Raw genomic sequence first — 16,115 nt, forward strand, 5'->3', positions numbered from 1 at the left:
GCTGAACTGTAAAGGATTATTCACACACTGTTTAGTGCGAGTGCAAGTAGTCTGCAAGTGAACGTACATTGCTGAGTATGTATGGCAGATTCAAAAGTTTTGCAAATACTATAAATAAAAAATGCCCAGCAATGTACCTACGTCTATTAAACACTACTACTGAGCACTAAACAGTGTGTGAATCAGCCTTTACGTAAACTCCATATAGGAATCATTCACCGTTCATACATACACTGGTGTCTCTTAAAAACAATTTTATAATTTAGCTTGTTGATTACAACTTGGAGTCGCCAAACTTGAGTTCTTTATCTTCTGGCAGTTTCTTGAAGAAGCTCTCTACATAGTCGTCAGTAACTTCTGCTAAGGTCTTCGGGTTCCATTGAGGGTTGTTGTCCTTGTCCACTAGGAGGGCTCGCACTCCTGAAAATGAAACAAAAATAATGTCAATTGAATATCTAGGAACATATCTGCGTAAGGCCACTGAAAGTAGCATGCTAAAGGTATAATTAAATTCATCTGCAGCTTCACACAAGCAGCTCACATTTTGTGCTTCCTAGATTCCCCACCTGGCCATACTGTCCTCTTATAACCCATTATTTCCAAATTGATTATACCATTTTGAATTATAGTATTTATTCAAAATTAAGGAAAACTATCGGTGGGTGTGCCAGGGTCAATGGTGTCCTAGAACCCCTAGATAGTTTTTTTTTATAACTGTAGTTTTAAAGGACTACAGTAAATAAAAAAAAAATCAACAGTATTAGGTAGGTAGTTCATAGAAGTAATAAACTTAATAACTTTACAGTCTACTCCAAAAATCATACAATTTTACTTTGACACAATAAAAAGAAGAAGGCAGTCTTACCCTCAGGGAAGTCATGATTCTCGGTGGCGCGGCAGGCGAGCCGGTACTCCATGCGCAGGCTCTGGTCCAGCTCGAGCTGGGCGCCTCGCTGCAGCGCGCGCAGCGTGATCTTCAGGCTGCCCGGGCACATCTTGTGGAGGCCCTGGGTGGAGGCGGCATTATGAATGAGATTTTTAGTTTGAGTATTGGCTGGAGTGTGAGTTTGGGTGGCTAAACAACTAGCTTGGGATCCTAGGATGGTCCATCTCAGAGGCTGTATGCAAAAATCTAGTTGCCAAAACATACTAAGGTCCATTTTGACTGACGCTAGATAGACTTTATGATAATTCATAATAGTACCTACCTACATTTTATGAAGATCCTATTGAAGGCAGTTTAGAACTTAGCGGGATATGTATGAGTGAGCCAGGTGCAGGCCTACCTACACCTATGTAGAATAGAGGGATAGATGGGTTTAATTTTCTGAACTATGCAATATGCAACACTTAGATAAATCACACTTACCTCCAGAGTTTTAATAGACCACTCATTGTTAACTTTCTCTAGCCTCTCGATGATCTCCTCAATAGTTCCAGCGGCAAAGCAGTAGTTGATGTGCTTGATATGGGGAGCTAGGGAGAACTCCTCTGCGGGCTCATTGAATTTACTCAGCAGGTTGTTGATCTCAGTCTCGTTTGTGCAGCGTGAGAGAAGCTTCTCGAGTTCATACAGCCGGGAACTGGGCACAAAGTGGGTGGCGATGCCAGCTTTCACTACATCCTTGCCTTTCAGTCTGTCCCCTGAAATAACATAAATGAAAAAAGTTTTACAACAATCTCATTGCAACATCTTAGAATAGCATCATCATTGTGATTATTTTATCAGTAACAGAAGTATTACAAATAACAGATTACATAATTTACTTAACTAGTGATGTCAGAAATATGTTTGAGATGAGATAAAAATGGTGTGATGTAAAATGATAACACATTTCAAGTCAATTAGTTCATACCTGTTAGGCCCAAATATGGTCCAAGGTTCACTTGAAGCCGTGGCAGGAAGTATGACCCGCCAACATCAGGGAATAGCCCAATTTTAGTCTCAGGCATGGCTATGACAGTCTTCTCTGTGGCCACCCTGTATCTGCCATGGACTGACAACCCCAGTCCTCCCCCCATAGTAATCCCATTTATAAATGCAATGTATGGTATTTTGTATTTGCCAATAATGCTGTTTACATTGTACTCAGTGAAGAAGAATCTTGGTCCTTCTACCCTGTCTATGGCTGCCTTCACGTCACCTCCGGCACAGAAAGCCTTTTCTCCAGCTCCCTTTACTATGACCATAGTTTTAGTCTTCTCCCATTCGGGCAGTTGTTTTAGGAGCTTTGTGACCATAGATGTGTTTACGGAGTTAAGTGCTTTGGGCCGGTTTAAAGTGACAATTCCAGCATTGTTGAGGGTCTCAAAGAGGACATCATCCTCGGCAGTGGACATCATGCGTTTGGATATTACAGATGAGTTTTTAACCAAGTTTCTGCTAATTTTAAACATCTGGAAAAGTTGTGTTGTTTTACTTAAGTATGAAAAGTGAGGATTTACATGTATGTGTGTTTATACATGTATTATGAGATCTGGTTTCACATTGTGCTGATAATTTTATAACCAAGAAAGATGGTAATGATATTGATGATTAGCATATTTAAAGTGATAAGTAAGTCATTTGGATTTGGTTAGTTATAAATTAAATTAACACCATTATTTTACAAGGCAGGTTATGATAATATACTAACCTTATCTCCCGGTTTTTCGTCCTCAATAAAGTTTAAAGTTCAAGGTGGTTTCACTACACAATACACTTGTCTGATACTAGACTGTCAAAACAAAGGTAACTTTTAAACTTCAATAAATCTATAATATTGTGTATGTTATACAGTGTAATACCGGAATTATTACTGAGTGAGGGTTGAATTAGTGTAAATTAGTCTTAACGCATGGCCATGGTAACGAAAAGATAAGAAAAACAACTTTCATCGGACCGGGAGCTCTAGTTTTTGATAAAATAAATAAAGTTTTTAACTCCTAACTTTTTTTTATATAAATTTAGCTCTTATCTCAATGCAATACAGACTATTATTAAACTATAAATTATTTGTGAAGTTTTGACAGCTGTCAGTTTCTGTGGAGTGAAGTTAGCTCTCAGATCAACTACAAATAGATTCGCAATCGCCGTGTGCACTATTCTCTTTTTCACTCAAACCATAGATGTTGCCGACAAAAAAATAAAACCTAAATATGGGGAAATTTAACTTATCATAATAACAAAAACAAAACTTGAGTATATCGTCGGTTGATAGGAAAAAGACACTAAAGGCTAATTTTTCAATAGCCAGACAAAAGTTTTGCTGGGAAATAATTTTGATGCTGTTGCGTCTCAATGTTTCTCAATGTTTGTATTACCCAGATAACATTTATCTGAATATTGAAAAATCAGCCTTAGTGAGTTTTTCCTGTCAACCGACGATATAAGAAAAAAAACTTTACTCATACTTATTTGATTTCAATATAATTATTTAATATACACAAACTGAGTGGATTGTATAATTCATTGTCTTCGTCCAATCGAAACAATCGTCTTCAAAATGTGCCGAACACAATTTTTGTATGTTTCCTTGGTTCCCAATTTGTGCGACCGGTAATGTCTATCCATTTTCTTGATATTTTTTTTTCTGTCGGAAACCTATGAAAGAGATAAATGGATGAGCATGAGCATTATAATCGTGGGCCAAATATGTGATGGGGTTTTTTTAAAGGAAACACGTATTTCGTATCAATACAATAAACTTTATATTATACAGAAGAAATCACACATGGAAGAAAAAAAAAGAAACGAACGTTTCCTCACAATGAGAGGCACCTCATTTGAAAGAGGAGAATGACTTCTACAAAATACAATCTTCACAAAAACCGAATTCGTGCGCCCCATTTGTAAACCCAACCCGAGTCCGTTACAATTTCTAGTATTTTCTTTGCATACTATAATATTTGTGGGTAAAATAAATTTTCAATAACTTGCAACACCATGTGATTTGTTATGATATGGTACCTCGTAATTTTTACTTAAAACTGATACTAAAAGACCTTACAGTATTAAAATTAGTATCGTTTTATATTAAAATCGAGCCAATAGATAGTACTATGATGAATGTAAGCTTGTTAAACTTGATAGTATCTACTTACATGTGAAAATATATCTCATCCATCATTCCATCGTGTTTTCGTTCAATATGCTCTGTACAACCGAACAAAATCCATCCACCCATGTAACACACTCGTTAAGTGATGAGAATAGTCTAATAAACTTAATAAACACCCACAAATCACTAGCAAATCAAAAATAAATAGCATTTAGAAAATTTTGTTGTAACTGTCAGCCTTTGTTTGGCACAGATTTTTCATTTGTTTCATTGTTTGGCACAGAGAACTGACGTAAACAGGCGCCACAGCAAAAAGGACAAAAAACATTTACAGCTTAACGTTTCTTTCTTACGCTTAATGTAGCTAAGCGTCTCTTTTTCGCAATGTCAGAACTGTCACGATTATACCCCTGTGAGTTAGCTGAAGCTGAATGACCAGTAATACTCCGAATAATAACTTGCTTGCTTTAATAAAAATTATCAGAAAATGAAAATATAACACCAACTTTAATGATCTCGTTTTATTCATATTGATATTAATCGATTGACTTTAATCATATTCCGCTCCAATGGTGATGCTGATATCGCCAGGCAAAACGTTGGTTCTATGATACCATCGGTTAGTGTCTACTACCACTGAAACAAAAGAAATGTTAGTACGATTAGGTAATCAAGGGAGCAAAGTAAGCAACTTATAGATAGGTAGTTACTAGCGGTACCGTTACAGGATAATATAGACCAAAACTGAAAGAGTTTAGTTTTACACCCCACCGTAGTTTTGCTAGCATCCTACTAATAGGTACTTATTATTATAAACGGCAAAGTTTGTCAATAGGTACCTTTAGGTATGTTTGTTGCCCTTTGACGTAAAAACTAGTTACAGTGAAACTATAAAGTCCTGAAATTAAATGAGGGCGTAGCTATCTTTCATGTAGCAACCCTATATTACCCTGTACTTAAGGGATTTCCATGAAATTTGGTATGCAGTAAGCTGACACCCTGCTGGATCAGTGTTGCCGCAACGGAGTTCTCAAAGCGCACATATCCAGCGTTGAAAACGTACATTTAGGGTAAAAACCGTACATGAGCATTTTTTTACTGAAATCACTCAATTTAGCTTTTTTAGCTCTTTCGCACCTGCTCATGAGCAGAAGTACTACATTGTATTGGATTTTAGTCCCAAAAACACACCTATTTTAATAAGCGTGTAGCGACACATTATTTAGTCACGTTTTGCAATGTAAGCTTTTTGGTAACTTCCAGTAGCGAACAATGCGCAGACGCTAGTCGTCTCGTTGAATAGTTTGGCCTCAAGAAATCTGCATTCGTCATTTAACATCAACCCCATAGTAAATAGTAACCCACACACTGAACCTCAACACTGGTAACCCCGACGTGATCAACAAGCTCATTTTAAAAAGTGATACATTTTCCTAAAACCTTCAAAGTAGGTAGGTAGTAGATTAGCCGTACCTATAATGAATAATTGATTTAAGTTATAGAAAATCCCCGCAGTTTTACTATACAATGTGTTATTTTTCGAACCCGACAAACTTTAAGGGTGTATTCTACGAGTAATTTCATCGAGAAAACACCCCCATGGCTCAAATCTCAATATTCTAGAAATGGTGGCCATTTTAAAGTTTGAGATACTAAGTTTCCATAAAAAAATCATATCTCGAGATTTAAACGCCTTACGGACATGAAATAAAATGATTTTATCCACAAAAAGTCATCTCTATCCAATAAAAATATGCACAACTGCTAAAAAGTTACATAAAATAAGTTACAAGCACCTAATCTAGATTTTTTGACAAAAAAAACAGCAAAAATTTACATTTACTTGAATAACTTTGATGGTATTTTTTTTTTATTAAAAAGTATTTGAAATAAGCTAAACAATGACACCAAAAACCGTATCACTACGTCGAGGCAGTAAAAATGAAGGATGCAGGAAAAATATGCCGTGTACCTCCAATTAAGTACTTGGAGGTATACGGCACATTTTTCCGAATTATTATAAGTAATAGTACCTATTTAAACAGTTAAGGGGGGAACCCTATAATTTTAACTTTGTATTTTTAACGATACCTTACACGAAATGGGGTAAGTCGTTTTTTTTTTCGAATCAAATTTTCGCTTTATGGATATAAAAAAATTGATTTTATGAAAATTTATAAAACCAATTTTTAGATCATCAGTATACATCTCTCCACCAATTTTCACAGTTTCGTGGCAATCGGTGCAGAAATGACAGAGAACGAGCCAGGACAGACGGACCTAGGTACATGACAAAACCATCATAAAACTATTCAAAACTAAGTTTAAAAACTATCACCCGTCTACTGAACAATCACGCTCTAAAAATAATTAAAGAAGAAATACTTAATTACTTCATAGTGATGTTCAGAAGAAAGCCGTGGTCGTATGCGACATACCCTAAAACTTATGATCTTTTACGGTAAAATAAAGGTACGTAAAATAGTCCATAAACGAAGATTTTACACTTGATAATGGATGTTCAGTTCAAAAGGTACATAACATGGACCGATTACACATGACACATCGGAGGCTCAAATAGTACGTCAAATGTGTAAAATGTACGCTAACGGCAACACTGTGCTGGATGCTACTTTTTATGCCGCAATTTTGTGAAGCGGAATTCGCGGGTAAGTACCTAACTACTAGTAGTTATAAATAACTAACTAACTAGGTACACTTTAGGTCGCTTATCCAGCGGAGTAAGTACCTAATAGTTTAATATCCAATACATCTCCATTTTCGCAATGCGATTTATTGTTCGATGGAGACGAAGAGTCCACCATTAAGTAATACTAAATATTAAAGTAAAAGAGTAAAACGTACATATCTCGCCCGGCTCCACGACAAAGCTGAACCAGCGGCAGCGGTAGAGGCACTCGGGCGGCGGCGCCAGCTCCCAGCGCTTGCGCCCGCGCACCTGCGCCTGCCACGACATGTGCTTGACGGAGTCCACCTGTGGACGGGACAACATTTCGCTTACATATTGCTTAATCTCCTCTTAAAGTCCTCCTTTTTGAGTATATACCTATCTATGAGTTGCCCGAATAAAGAAACAATATGGAAATTATGGGGTCACTTCTAGGATCCAAGTTCAAGACTCGTTGTTTCTCCCTCTTTAACAGCCTCCATTTTGATATTATTTCTTTATCTACACGCGACATGCCTTGTCTTTTTAAAAATGACCTACCTATTAGATATTTTTAATCACTTAGAAAGATCTTACGGTTAGTCTGTATTTATAGGTTGTGTTTAAATAACTATATTGATGTAATATCACGAATGTACTAACTTCTTCTCAATTTGTATTTTGTCTGTGTATGTTATTTTTTAAGTATGCAATAAAGTGTCTATAAATAAATAAATAAATAGGCATAATATATGACATTCGAATTAATTACTTCCTTGGGTACAATGGGGGTTCTTTAGACTGCGGTTCAACTTACATGCATATGAGCTCCCTGTCCGGGCCCCCCCATGAAAATCCAATCCACCATGTCACTCTCGGCGGTCTTCGGCAGGAAATACGGCCGATTGTAATAGGACCTCAGTCGCCTAGTCTCCTCATCGAAGCAGGTGCTCCACCCAATATACCAGGGTTCTCCGGACAAGTTGGCACGAGATTCGTCCATTGAGAATACTTCTTGCAGAGAGTTGAGTCCGGATTTGTAGGCGAAGTAGAAGCAGTCGTTGGTCCGTGTCCCCATTTTGCTGTCTTGGTAGAACTTCTTGAAGAATTCGTAGTTGAATTCCTGATTTTAGGAAAATAAAGTTTTGTTTTTAATCATAATATTGCTGGACTAAATTCTTTCCAAAGAATCGAGCGCCACAAAAATATTGTATTGATATTATTTTATGGTTTATGGTATTGGTAGGTAATCTAATAGAATTAGGTACATTACTTTTTGTGGAAGGTACACTGATACAATAATATGAACAACTATCTATACAGAAAGATTGGTGCGGTAGATAGGTAGGTATATAAATGCACACTTATATATATATACATATATATATATATATATATATATATATATATAAGTGTGCATACATATATATATATATACAGGGTGTTGCAAAATTGGTATATTAAGCCGAAAAGGGTCCACACAACTTATCCCGGAGATAACGTTTTCGATGTTGGAATCGGGCGCACGACATTTTTATCGTCCCATACAAAATTTAATCCATATTTTAGTCTGTATCGTTTTTGGCAACCCTACGTTCTAATATCATTACGTCAAAAGCTGACGTGTTTATTGTAAACAAAAACATAACCTCAAAAACATATGATAAATCGGAGGCCGCAAATTAGAAATATTACTGATTAGAAACACAAGAGTATGTTTGGAATTTGTACGTTATACCTCCCTAGTTTTGAAACATTGCAACAAGAACATTCTTGGGATACAATCAAAGAAAAACATACCTAGTTAATTCCAAAGTTCAATCCATTTTCACAAAAATCCTTTTCCACAACAAACACAACACTACATCTTCAACTCTTCACAGACATCTGATGAACCACCGCAGCCTCAAATAATCACATTAATCACATTCCACTTTCACAATACTAACTGTTTTGAAGTAATACTTAACACGAAAAACAACAAAACACTTGAACCACGAGAAAAATAAATAAATAAATAATAATAAAATAAATAGTCATTTATTTCAGGTAATGCATAGGTACCCATATTGTCTTAAAAATAATTAAAATTTAAAATCTACATCTACAGTCTTAGGTCTTACAATAATAACTAGTATAATGTAAAGGGTTACACTAGTTATTTGCAAAAGACAGTCATTTGCGATTCGCGTCCTGATGAACAGATATCCAATGCTTGTAAAAAGGATTGGTGATATCTTGCGATACAGCAGCAGCGATTCTGTTTAATTATGCTAAAGTTTAAATCCGCACTGAATCTCGATTATAATTATTCCTATGAACTTCCAAATTAGTTACTAGTAATATCATTTATTAAACATAAAAAAGCAGAAAGCAATTTTTCCACCCGTTGCCATATTGTTGCCTTGTTGCCAGTAGAGAAAATAAACTACGATGTTGCCAGTACAGTAAGTCGAAAACCCGTTCCCGTTTCCGGCATTTTTATTTCGTCGGATTTCATAACCCAATTAAATAAACAGAAAAAATAGTTTTACTAAGTCTTTTTTGTCACTGTCTATTATTTACGTAAAATTAGAGACAAGTAAAAATAAATACCGGCGTGAACTCACATTTTACGCTTTCGCGGCGCGAGTGTAGCGCGGGCTTAAAGAATAAAGTATTTAAAAATGAACGGATCGGTTTCCGTAGGTACGTGATTTTATAAGGTCGTTGACACTCGTTGATATGTAGGTCACTGTGTCACGATAGGGTTGTTGGTACCCAGTTTTCGAGTAAAGCTTTGGACGTTAATTAGGTACTCAAAAACGGTAACGTATTTTGAGATTCTGACTTCTTTCCCGGGCTTAGATATAACATGCTGCACATGCTGGTTTCGGCTTGATATACCCTTTTTGCAACACCCTGTATATATATTATAAAGGCAAACTTATCACCGAAATAGTATACCTACTACCTGCCTGAACGTGTAGGTACAACGCTGTTTGATGAATATCTGCACGTGGCACCGAAGGCCCAGTCTGGGTACATAGGTAGGTATACAACAACATTGAAAGGCTATTCAGTATTTCCATGCTGCAGAAATTTGAAGTTACGGAAACAAAGGGAGATGAAACTCGAAGCAACTATGTATACCCACGATATGACCCTTTTTACTTATACCGTACCGTACAAGTTAGACTGATGAAAACAAAAGAGATATAGGTAATAATATTAATACCCGAACAGCCCTCCACTGACTGGCAGCGCCACTGACAATGAGCGGCGTGGATCCATACGCGTAGTCGCTCTCGAACTCTTCAGCAGTTATGTTGGAGACCCGGTGCACCCCGGACACCTCGCGACACATGGCGCAGTCCTCGGGGGGACGGAACATCGCCTTTGTGGCTGACGGGGCGTCCAGCAGGCATAGCTGAGGGTTTGAGGTAGATTACATGTGGAAGCTGATATCGACAAAGCTTATTTACATAGGCTGTCAGCATGCACTTAGATTATTTTGAAAACATCCAACTTTTGAACTCTGCCAGATTGACTGATGGATAATCTATTTAATTATTATTATCCATGTAATTGTAAGTATAGTGATTCTTCTAAAAATATGCATCGCGATAACGACACTATACCTACTTGAGTGTCGCATTAGGAATGGTAAGTTGCCCCGAATAGGATAGATCATAAATAGATTAGGGAGCATGGTCAAAGGTTCTACAACCTAAGTAGTGCAGGAGTGTAGTGACTAGTCTTTAACATCTTTTAAGTTTATCTAGGAGATTGAGTAAATATTGAGTATGATTAAGAGCGCTGCTCAACGGTGAATCCGGAAAGATATTTCGAATGTAGAATTTAAACAACAAATACCGAAATTCCGTAAGTCCTAATACGGATATACAAATCTTTGATTAAGTACTTGGAATAGCGAGTCAGAAACGGTAGCCCTGTTTCATAACACTACACGCGTCATTGCATAAGGTTGAATAAAGCTGCATCACCAGTAGGCAGACTGCTTACCGCCGAATAAAAAAAATAGCTTATCGGTTTAGTATGCCAAGTGTTTACAGTATGCTAATTTGCTAGTTTGCTATCTACGAAATTTTAACCCTGACGGGAAAAGCACGGCGTTACTTTGCGCCACGCGCTCTTAATAACGGTCAGTTTATCAACTGGAAACGCAGCCTAACATGATCTGACCTACGGCCAGCTATGACCTATTTGCAAAACAATAGCAGAGTTGATTACACCGGCTAATTCCCTCCACGTGTATCACAGACTACAGTTTGGGGGACACAGAGCAACAAATCCGGATATCCGGTAATCCGGTTACGTGATTGTTGGAAGCCATTGTTTGTTAAGTTATCTAGTTTAGCTACCGACTGGACGCAATTTTCAGGGCTATGCAAGTATACAGTAGTTACATAGTCAATTATAAAGTTATTTTGGATACGGATTAGTTTTCACTATTCTCAGAAACCACCCACCCTGTATATACGAATACATACGAATCCGTCTGTTGCACACTGACTGAAACAGACTGTTTGTAAACTAGCAAGTCGACATCTCGATTGCTAAAGTTTACGGCAGCGGCGGTACGAAAATAGAAGAAGATAAAGTTTCTATGTGTAACATTAAGTAAGACAGAACATAAATTCATGAAATGATAAAAAAAGAATACCTATTTAAAAAAAAAACTATTATCTGTGTTGTAAAATAACCTGTTTCTAATTTCCTAGGGCTACTGGAAATCACTGTCATTTAAACTAAGCATTATAATATGAACCATAAAGATGATGAATAAGGAGTAAAACTTACTTCAGAAGACCATTCCTCCGATGTCCAGTAAACAAGACCGACCACTACCGCGGCTATCAACACATAAAAATACTTCGGCAACTTCTGCTTATCCTTCAAATTAACCCTTTTACCCGCCGGCACCCTGATCTGAGACACATAGCCATCGCTCAGCTTTAAACTCTCCAATTTCTGCAAAATCTTCAACACCTTCAACTCAGCAGTTTTGTATTTCTGCCCTTTTTTATCGGAAGTCTTCGCGTCACTCATGGTGGTGGACTGAAGGGGTTAAGTACCCTACCGGGTCTTTTATACCCTGTGTCGTTTATAGGGTTAGGTGACTACCGATTGGGTGCGAGTGGTGTGAAATTGCTATTCATTATCAGAGGCACCAGCCGCATCTGGGCTCGCTGACACAGGCGCTTGCTTGCTCGTAAATGGGATGCCGTAATGGCGTATTATGATTTATTTGTTGACATTATGTGGAGCGTTTTCTGAGAGCATTGGCGTGTAAAGTAACGGGAAATAGTTAGTTGGTACTTAGGTACACAGTGGCCAGCGATAGAAAGGTTCCAGTGTTAGAAAGGTTTGGATAAATTCATTTATTTATTTATTGGTTTATTCAGGTAATCAGGTAACAGCATATTACAGTAAATTAAAGCCTAATACATGTTTTGCCACAAAAATACAAACATGAATAAGGGTGAATTTGTAGAATTTTAAAAAATTGTAGTGTGCATCCGCGGAAAATAGTATGTAGATATTTAAGCTGAGTTAAAATGACTCATTTAGAATTCGGTCCTAACAAGAGTTCGCGGTCCGCGTGGCCACTAAAAAAATACGTCATAGTTATAACTTTCCTCTTTTTAATCATTTGAGAAAAACGAATAGCTTTGCAAATATTATGATTACCTTACACTTCCACATCACTGACCTACTGCCAATGTCAATTACTCTACCTATTGATAAATGGTAGTTACTTTCATACTATTACGACACATTAAAAGCCTTTCGTATAAAATTAACTACCATACATCGGTACGTAGAGTTATTGAAACTGGCAGCTAGAGTCAATAGAACCTAAAGTTGAAGTTCTGACGATTGGAGGTGCCTACGAGATTTCGTAGCCAGAGCCTACGCCGCGCCGTAGCGGCTACAACATAAAGCCCGCAACTCACTCATTCATAACTTACAAATATTAAAAAAAATAAAAATAAATTTAAGTACAAATCGAACATTTTGATGACTAGTAAAAGTATGCATTGTTAAAAAAAACGAGTAGCTATATGGAGCTACGACTGAGCTTTGATAAAAGTAGTAGAAATGTAAAGTTGTATACAATTTATACCTAGGTCCTTTGTAGTGCACACAGTTCATTGTTCGTTAGGTAGAGACAGTTTTAATGATGCGCCAATTATTTTTCAGTTTTTGCGCAGTTTCTGTAAATGTACAATCACTATGATTTGTATCTAAATAGTATGCAAATTGTACGTTTTCTATTCTATTCTCTGTGAGGGTGTAAGTAGCTGCACCTGGCTCTCTCGAATCGAACCTTTGTGCATATTCCCTAGGTCCACATTGAGTTCCTAAGCTGGACCATTTCCCACCACGCGGGTCCATTGCAAGTTGGTGGGAAATATAGTCACATAATATCTAGAAGTTTCATCAGCAAAATTTTAAAAATCCCTGCGGTCACAAAATATAAAACTAGCTCCTCATTACCGAGCGATACGTTCACCGGAGCCATCTCGACTCGTGACGATGTACGATGTACGTCTCGAAATCTTCTCCGCAAATTGAAATACGTCTGTGGAATTTTATTCTCGAGGCGCTCCGTATGTAAATTGAATAACTCCCATCGTCTGAGAATTCACTACCTACCGGAATTCATAAAATTGCGTAACACGGGAACAGACTTATCTTTACAATGATCACCCATCAGTACCAGACCTACCAACATAAGCCGCGTCCGCCTCAATTTGGAAGTTTGTAAAAGTAAGTTATTCATGCAAGCAGTGGTTGCGGTATAGGATGAGTAAACAGCGGTTTTGTGAAAGACTCCATTGACGTCATAGGGGCCTACGCATGCGCGTGGTACGTCGCCAGCGACAACGCCACAACGCGGCAAGTATCTCGCGACGCTCGACGTCTCGCGCGACACGTTCGGAAACCAGCCAAGCGCACGAAACCACCCACGCAAGGTAAGTTCCCACCATTTATCTTTAAGTAATATTGCGACCTCCGTGCCGTGGAATTCTTTTTAAATTTCCGAGTGGCAAAGAGGTCGTTCGAGTGTCAAACAAATAGTTTGAAGTTCTTTGATGAATTTTTGAAATTCGAACTTTTATTTCTTTTCAGACGTGTTTATTTTTGTTTTTATTGCGTTTTTACGGCGATTTCTGTGTTTTACGGTTTTACTCGCTAAGGTGATCTAAAGTATTATACCTACGGATACTCTTATTGTTATTTCACATAAATTATAACGTAAATGAAAAAAAAAGTCGTTGTAACCGGTTTGGCTTATTATAGGTTAAAAAAAAGTTTCAAATAGTTTATGTTTTTTTTTATGTCGCCATAACTTTGTCTATGTGTTTGTCTTACAGGGATTTGAAATGAGCTCCGATACGTTACTATTGTAGTATATTTACTATACTTTAAATCTTGTTATAGCTGAAAGGTAACTAAGAGAGACACCCTTCAATATTTCATCAACCTTGTGTCTGTAATTACCCCCATTACCTTACATAATTCATGGTTGATATCAAAGCGGCGCGGCCATCCGCGCGGGATCGCATCACACATGACTGCGGCGCAGTCTGAGCTTTATATAAAACTATGTACCTATGATAATATTGGTAATCAAAAATACTTATACAGGGTGTTGCAAAAAGGGTATACTAAGCCGAAACCTACATGTGCAGCATGTTATATCTTCGCCCGATTTTCAATTTCTGATTTCAGTTTCGGGCTTAGATATAACATGCTGCACATGTAGGATTCGGCTTAGTATACCAATTTTGCAACACCCTGTATTGAAAGAGGAATCTATCTGCGTTAGCTTTTAGGTATTCCGGAGAATCGAACCCGCGCTCCCAACTTATTGTTAAAAGAGGAAGGCGAACAATGTAAAATTAAACTTACAAATCTCACACATACATTTTAGAGTCAATCTGTAAATGATGCTTGTGTTGATCTTGCACATTTATAGCGTCAACTAAATTAATATTTACGGTCATGTACCTACATTTTAAAGATACACATTACATATAATCATCATTTTGTAGATATTCAGGTATTTTTTCGTTTCTTTTGACACCGTTACAATAGGTTTGCTATCCAGAATGAGCCCCCGTCTCCCACCTGTGTAATATGAGTGTTATACAGGGTGGGGTGAGAACCGGGGATGACTGGCAGGTTTATTGGGGGTTGGTTCAGGTCGGTGGATTAGAAAATATGCCGCCAAGGGTGCTCCCAGCGAAGGCAGGAGACATGACCTTCAGTAGTACTTATGTTTACGTACTACCTGTAGATAAAATTATGAAAACATATGGCTTTACTTCGCTCAACTTCGATGTCGATGGCCTTATTTAAATAAATTCCTCCAATATTGCAACTAGTGAACACATTCGGGAGGTAAAGGTCCTAGCGCACTAGACCACTACCACTAAGATTTGCGGCAAATTTGTTAGCCGTTGGCTGTTGCGGCCAAGTGTGCGACATGCATATTGCATACAGCTACATAGTTTCTATGGTCGTATTTGCTTAGTATGCCAGGTTCCTAAGTCAATATCCCGTTGGCTAAAGCATAGATTTTGCTAGCACAGGACAGCGGTAGGAACTGCGAGTATTAAATTAAGTATTCCCTTTGATGTAAAAGCGTCGTCGTAGCGGCTACAGCGTAGCACATTCGTAGCAAGTTTCGTAGCAAATTTCGTAGCACATTCGTAGCTGCGTAGTAGAGTTTAACTAACGGATGTTACAGGATGGTATGTTGATGTTGAATTTACTGTTTTGCGTGACTGACAAATATATTGTAAAGTTTTAATTGTACCACAGCAGATTCGGCAGGTGTTTTCCTTTAAGTTAAAAACACAGTGCAATTCATAGAATTCCCCGAGTGATAGATATAAGAACAATATATTCCAAGAACATTCCATTGAAAATATTAGAAACAAAAACAAGTTCTCAGTTACTTTAACGTTTACACTTACATAATTATATTAAACGGAAATAATTTTACTAAAAGTGGACGTGGGCGAGTTCCATTAGTTGTATTTAGCTTCCCTGAAAATCCGGAGGGATTTCGTGAGCCCATTTTGTTCACTTATTTTCGGCTGTCGCTGTCGCAATCAGAATCAGAGATGGCTGGATTATGGACCACATCAAGGCTACCTCCAGTGTTTGTTCGTTTTTATTGAAGATTGTTATTTACGTACTTATTTTATAATTGAAACTTTAAAAACCTCATTTATCAAAATACAGATCTCTACCAAACACTACTCATATTGTTTGCTGGTATATCTATATTGTTTGCATACGTTAATAAAATAAGATTTTCGATGTACCCAAGTAAAACCTAAGAAACATACACGTGTCTGAAAACTTTTCATCCCACCAGCTTATTT

At 37.5% G+C, this 16,115-nt stretch overlaps 3 protein-coding genes across 3 annotated transcripts in view; 1 reads left to right on the forward strand and 2 right to left on the reverse strand.

Annotated features, from left to right (window-relative positions):
• Positions 1-239: 239 nt before the first annotated feature.
• Positions 240-2,893, reverse strand: LOC105383066 (3-hydroxyisobutyryl-CoA hydrolase, mitochondrial). Its single transcript, XM_038108589.2, has 5 exons — positions 2,637-2,893; positions 1,857-2,397; positions 1,370-1,644; positions 866-1,007; positions 240-420 (listed from the first exon to the last, which is right to left on the reverse strand). Exons 2-5 carry the CDS (start codon positions 2,395-2,397, stop codon positions 275-277), a joined length of 1,104 nt encoding a protein of 367 aa, XP_037964517.2. The 5' UTR covers positions 2,637-2,893; the 3' UTR covers positions 240-274.
• A 1,648-nt stretch (positions 2,894-4,541) lies between these two features.
• Positions 4,542-12,430, reverse strand: LOC105383094. Its single transcript, XM_038108539.2, has 5 exons — positions 11,512-12,430; positions 9,926-10,117; positions 7,526-7,831; positions 6,906-7,035; positions 4,542-4,676 (listed from the first exon to the last, which is right to left on the reverse strand). The coding sequence occupies exons 1-5, from the start codon at positions 11,758-11,760 to the stop codon at positions 4,591-4,593; spliced, it is 963 nt and encodes a 320-aa protein (XP_037964467.2). The 5' UTR covers positions 11,761-12,430; the 3' UTR covers positions 4,542-4,590.
• Positions 12,431-13,531: 1,101 nt separating this feature from the next.
• LOC105383095 overlaps positions 13,532-16,115 on the forward strand; it is a 66,193-nt gene continuing 63,609 nt past the window's right edge. Inside the window, exon 1 of the mRNA XM_048622877.1 lies at positions 13,532-13,691. The gene's annotated coding sequence lies outside the window, so the exon portion shown is untranslated. The remainder of the gene's footprint in view (positions 13,692-16,115) is intronic.

Source organism: Plutella xylostella, chromosome 9, assembly GCF_932276165.1.
Source record: "Plutella xylostella chromosome 9, ilPluXylo3.1, whole genome shotgun sequence".
Classification (NCBI taxonomy): domain Eukaryota; kingdom Metazoa; phylum Arthropoda; class Insecta; order Lepidoptera; family Plutellidae; genus Plutella; species Plutella xylostella.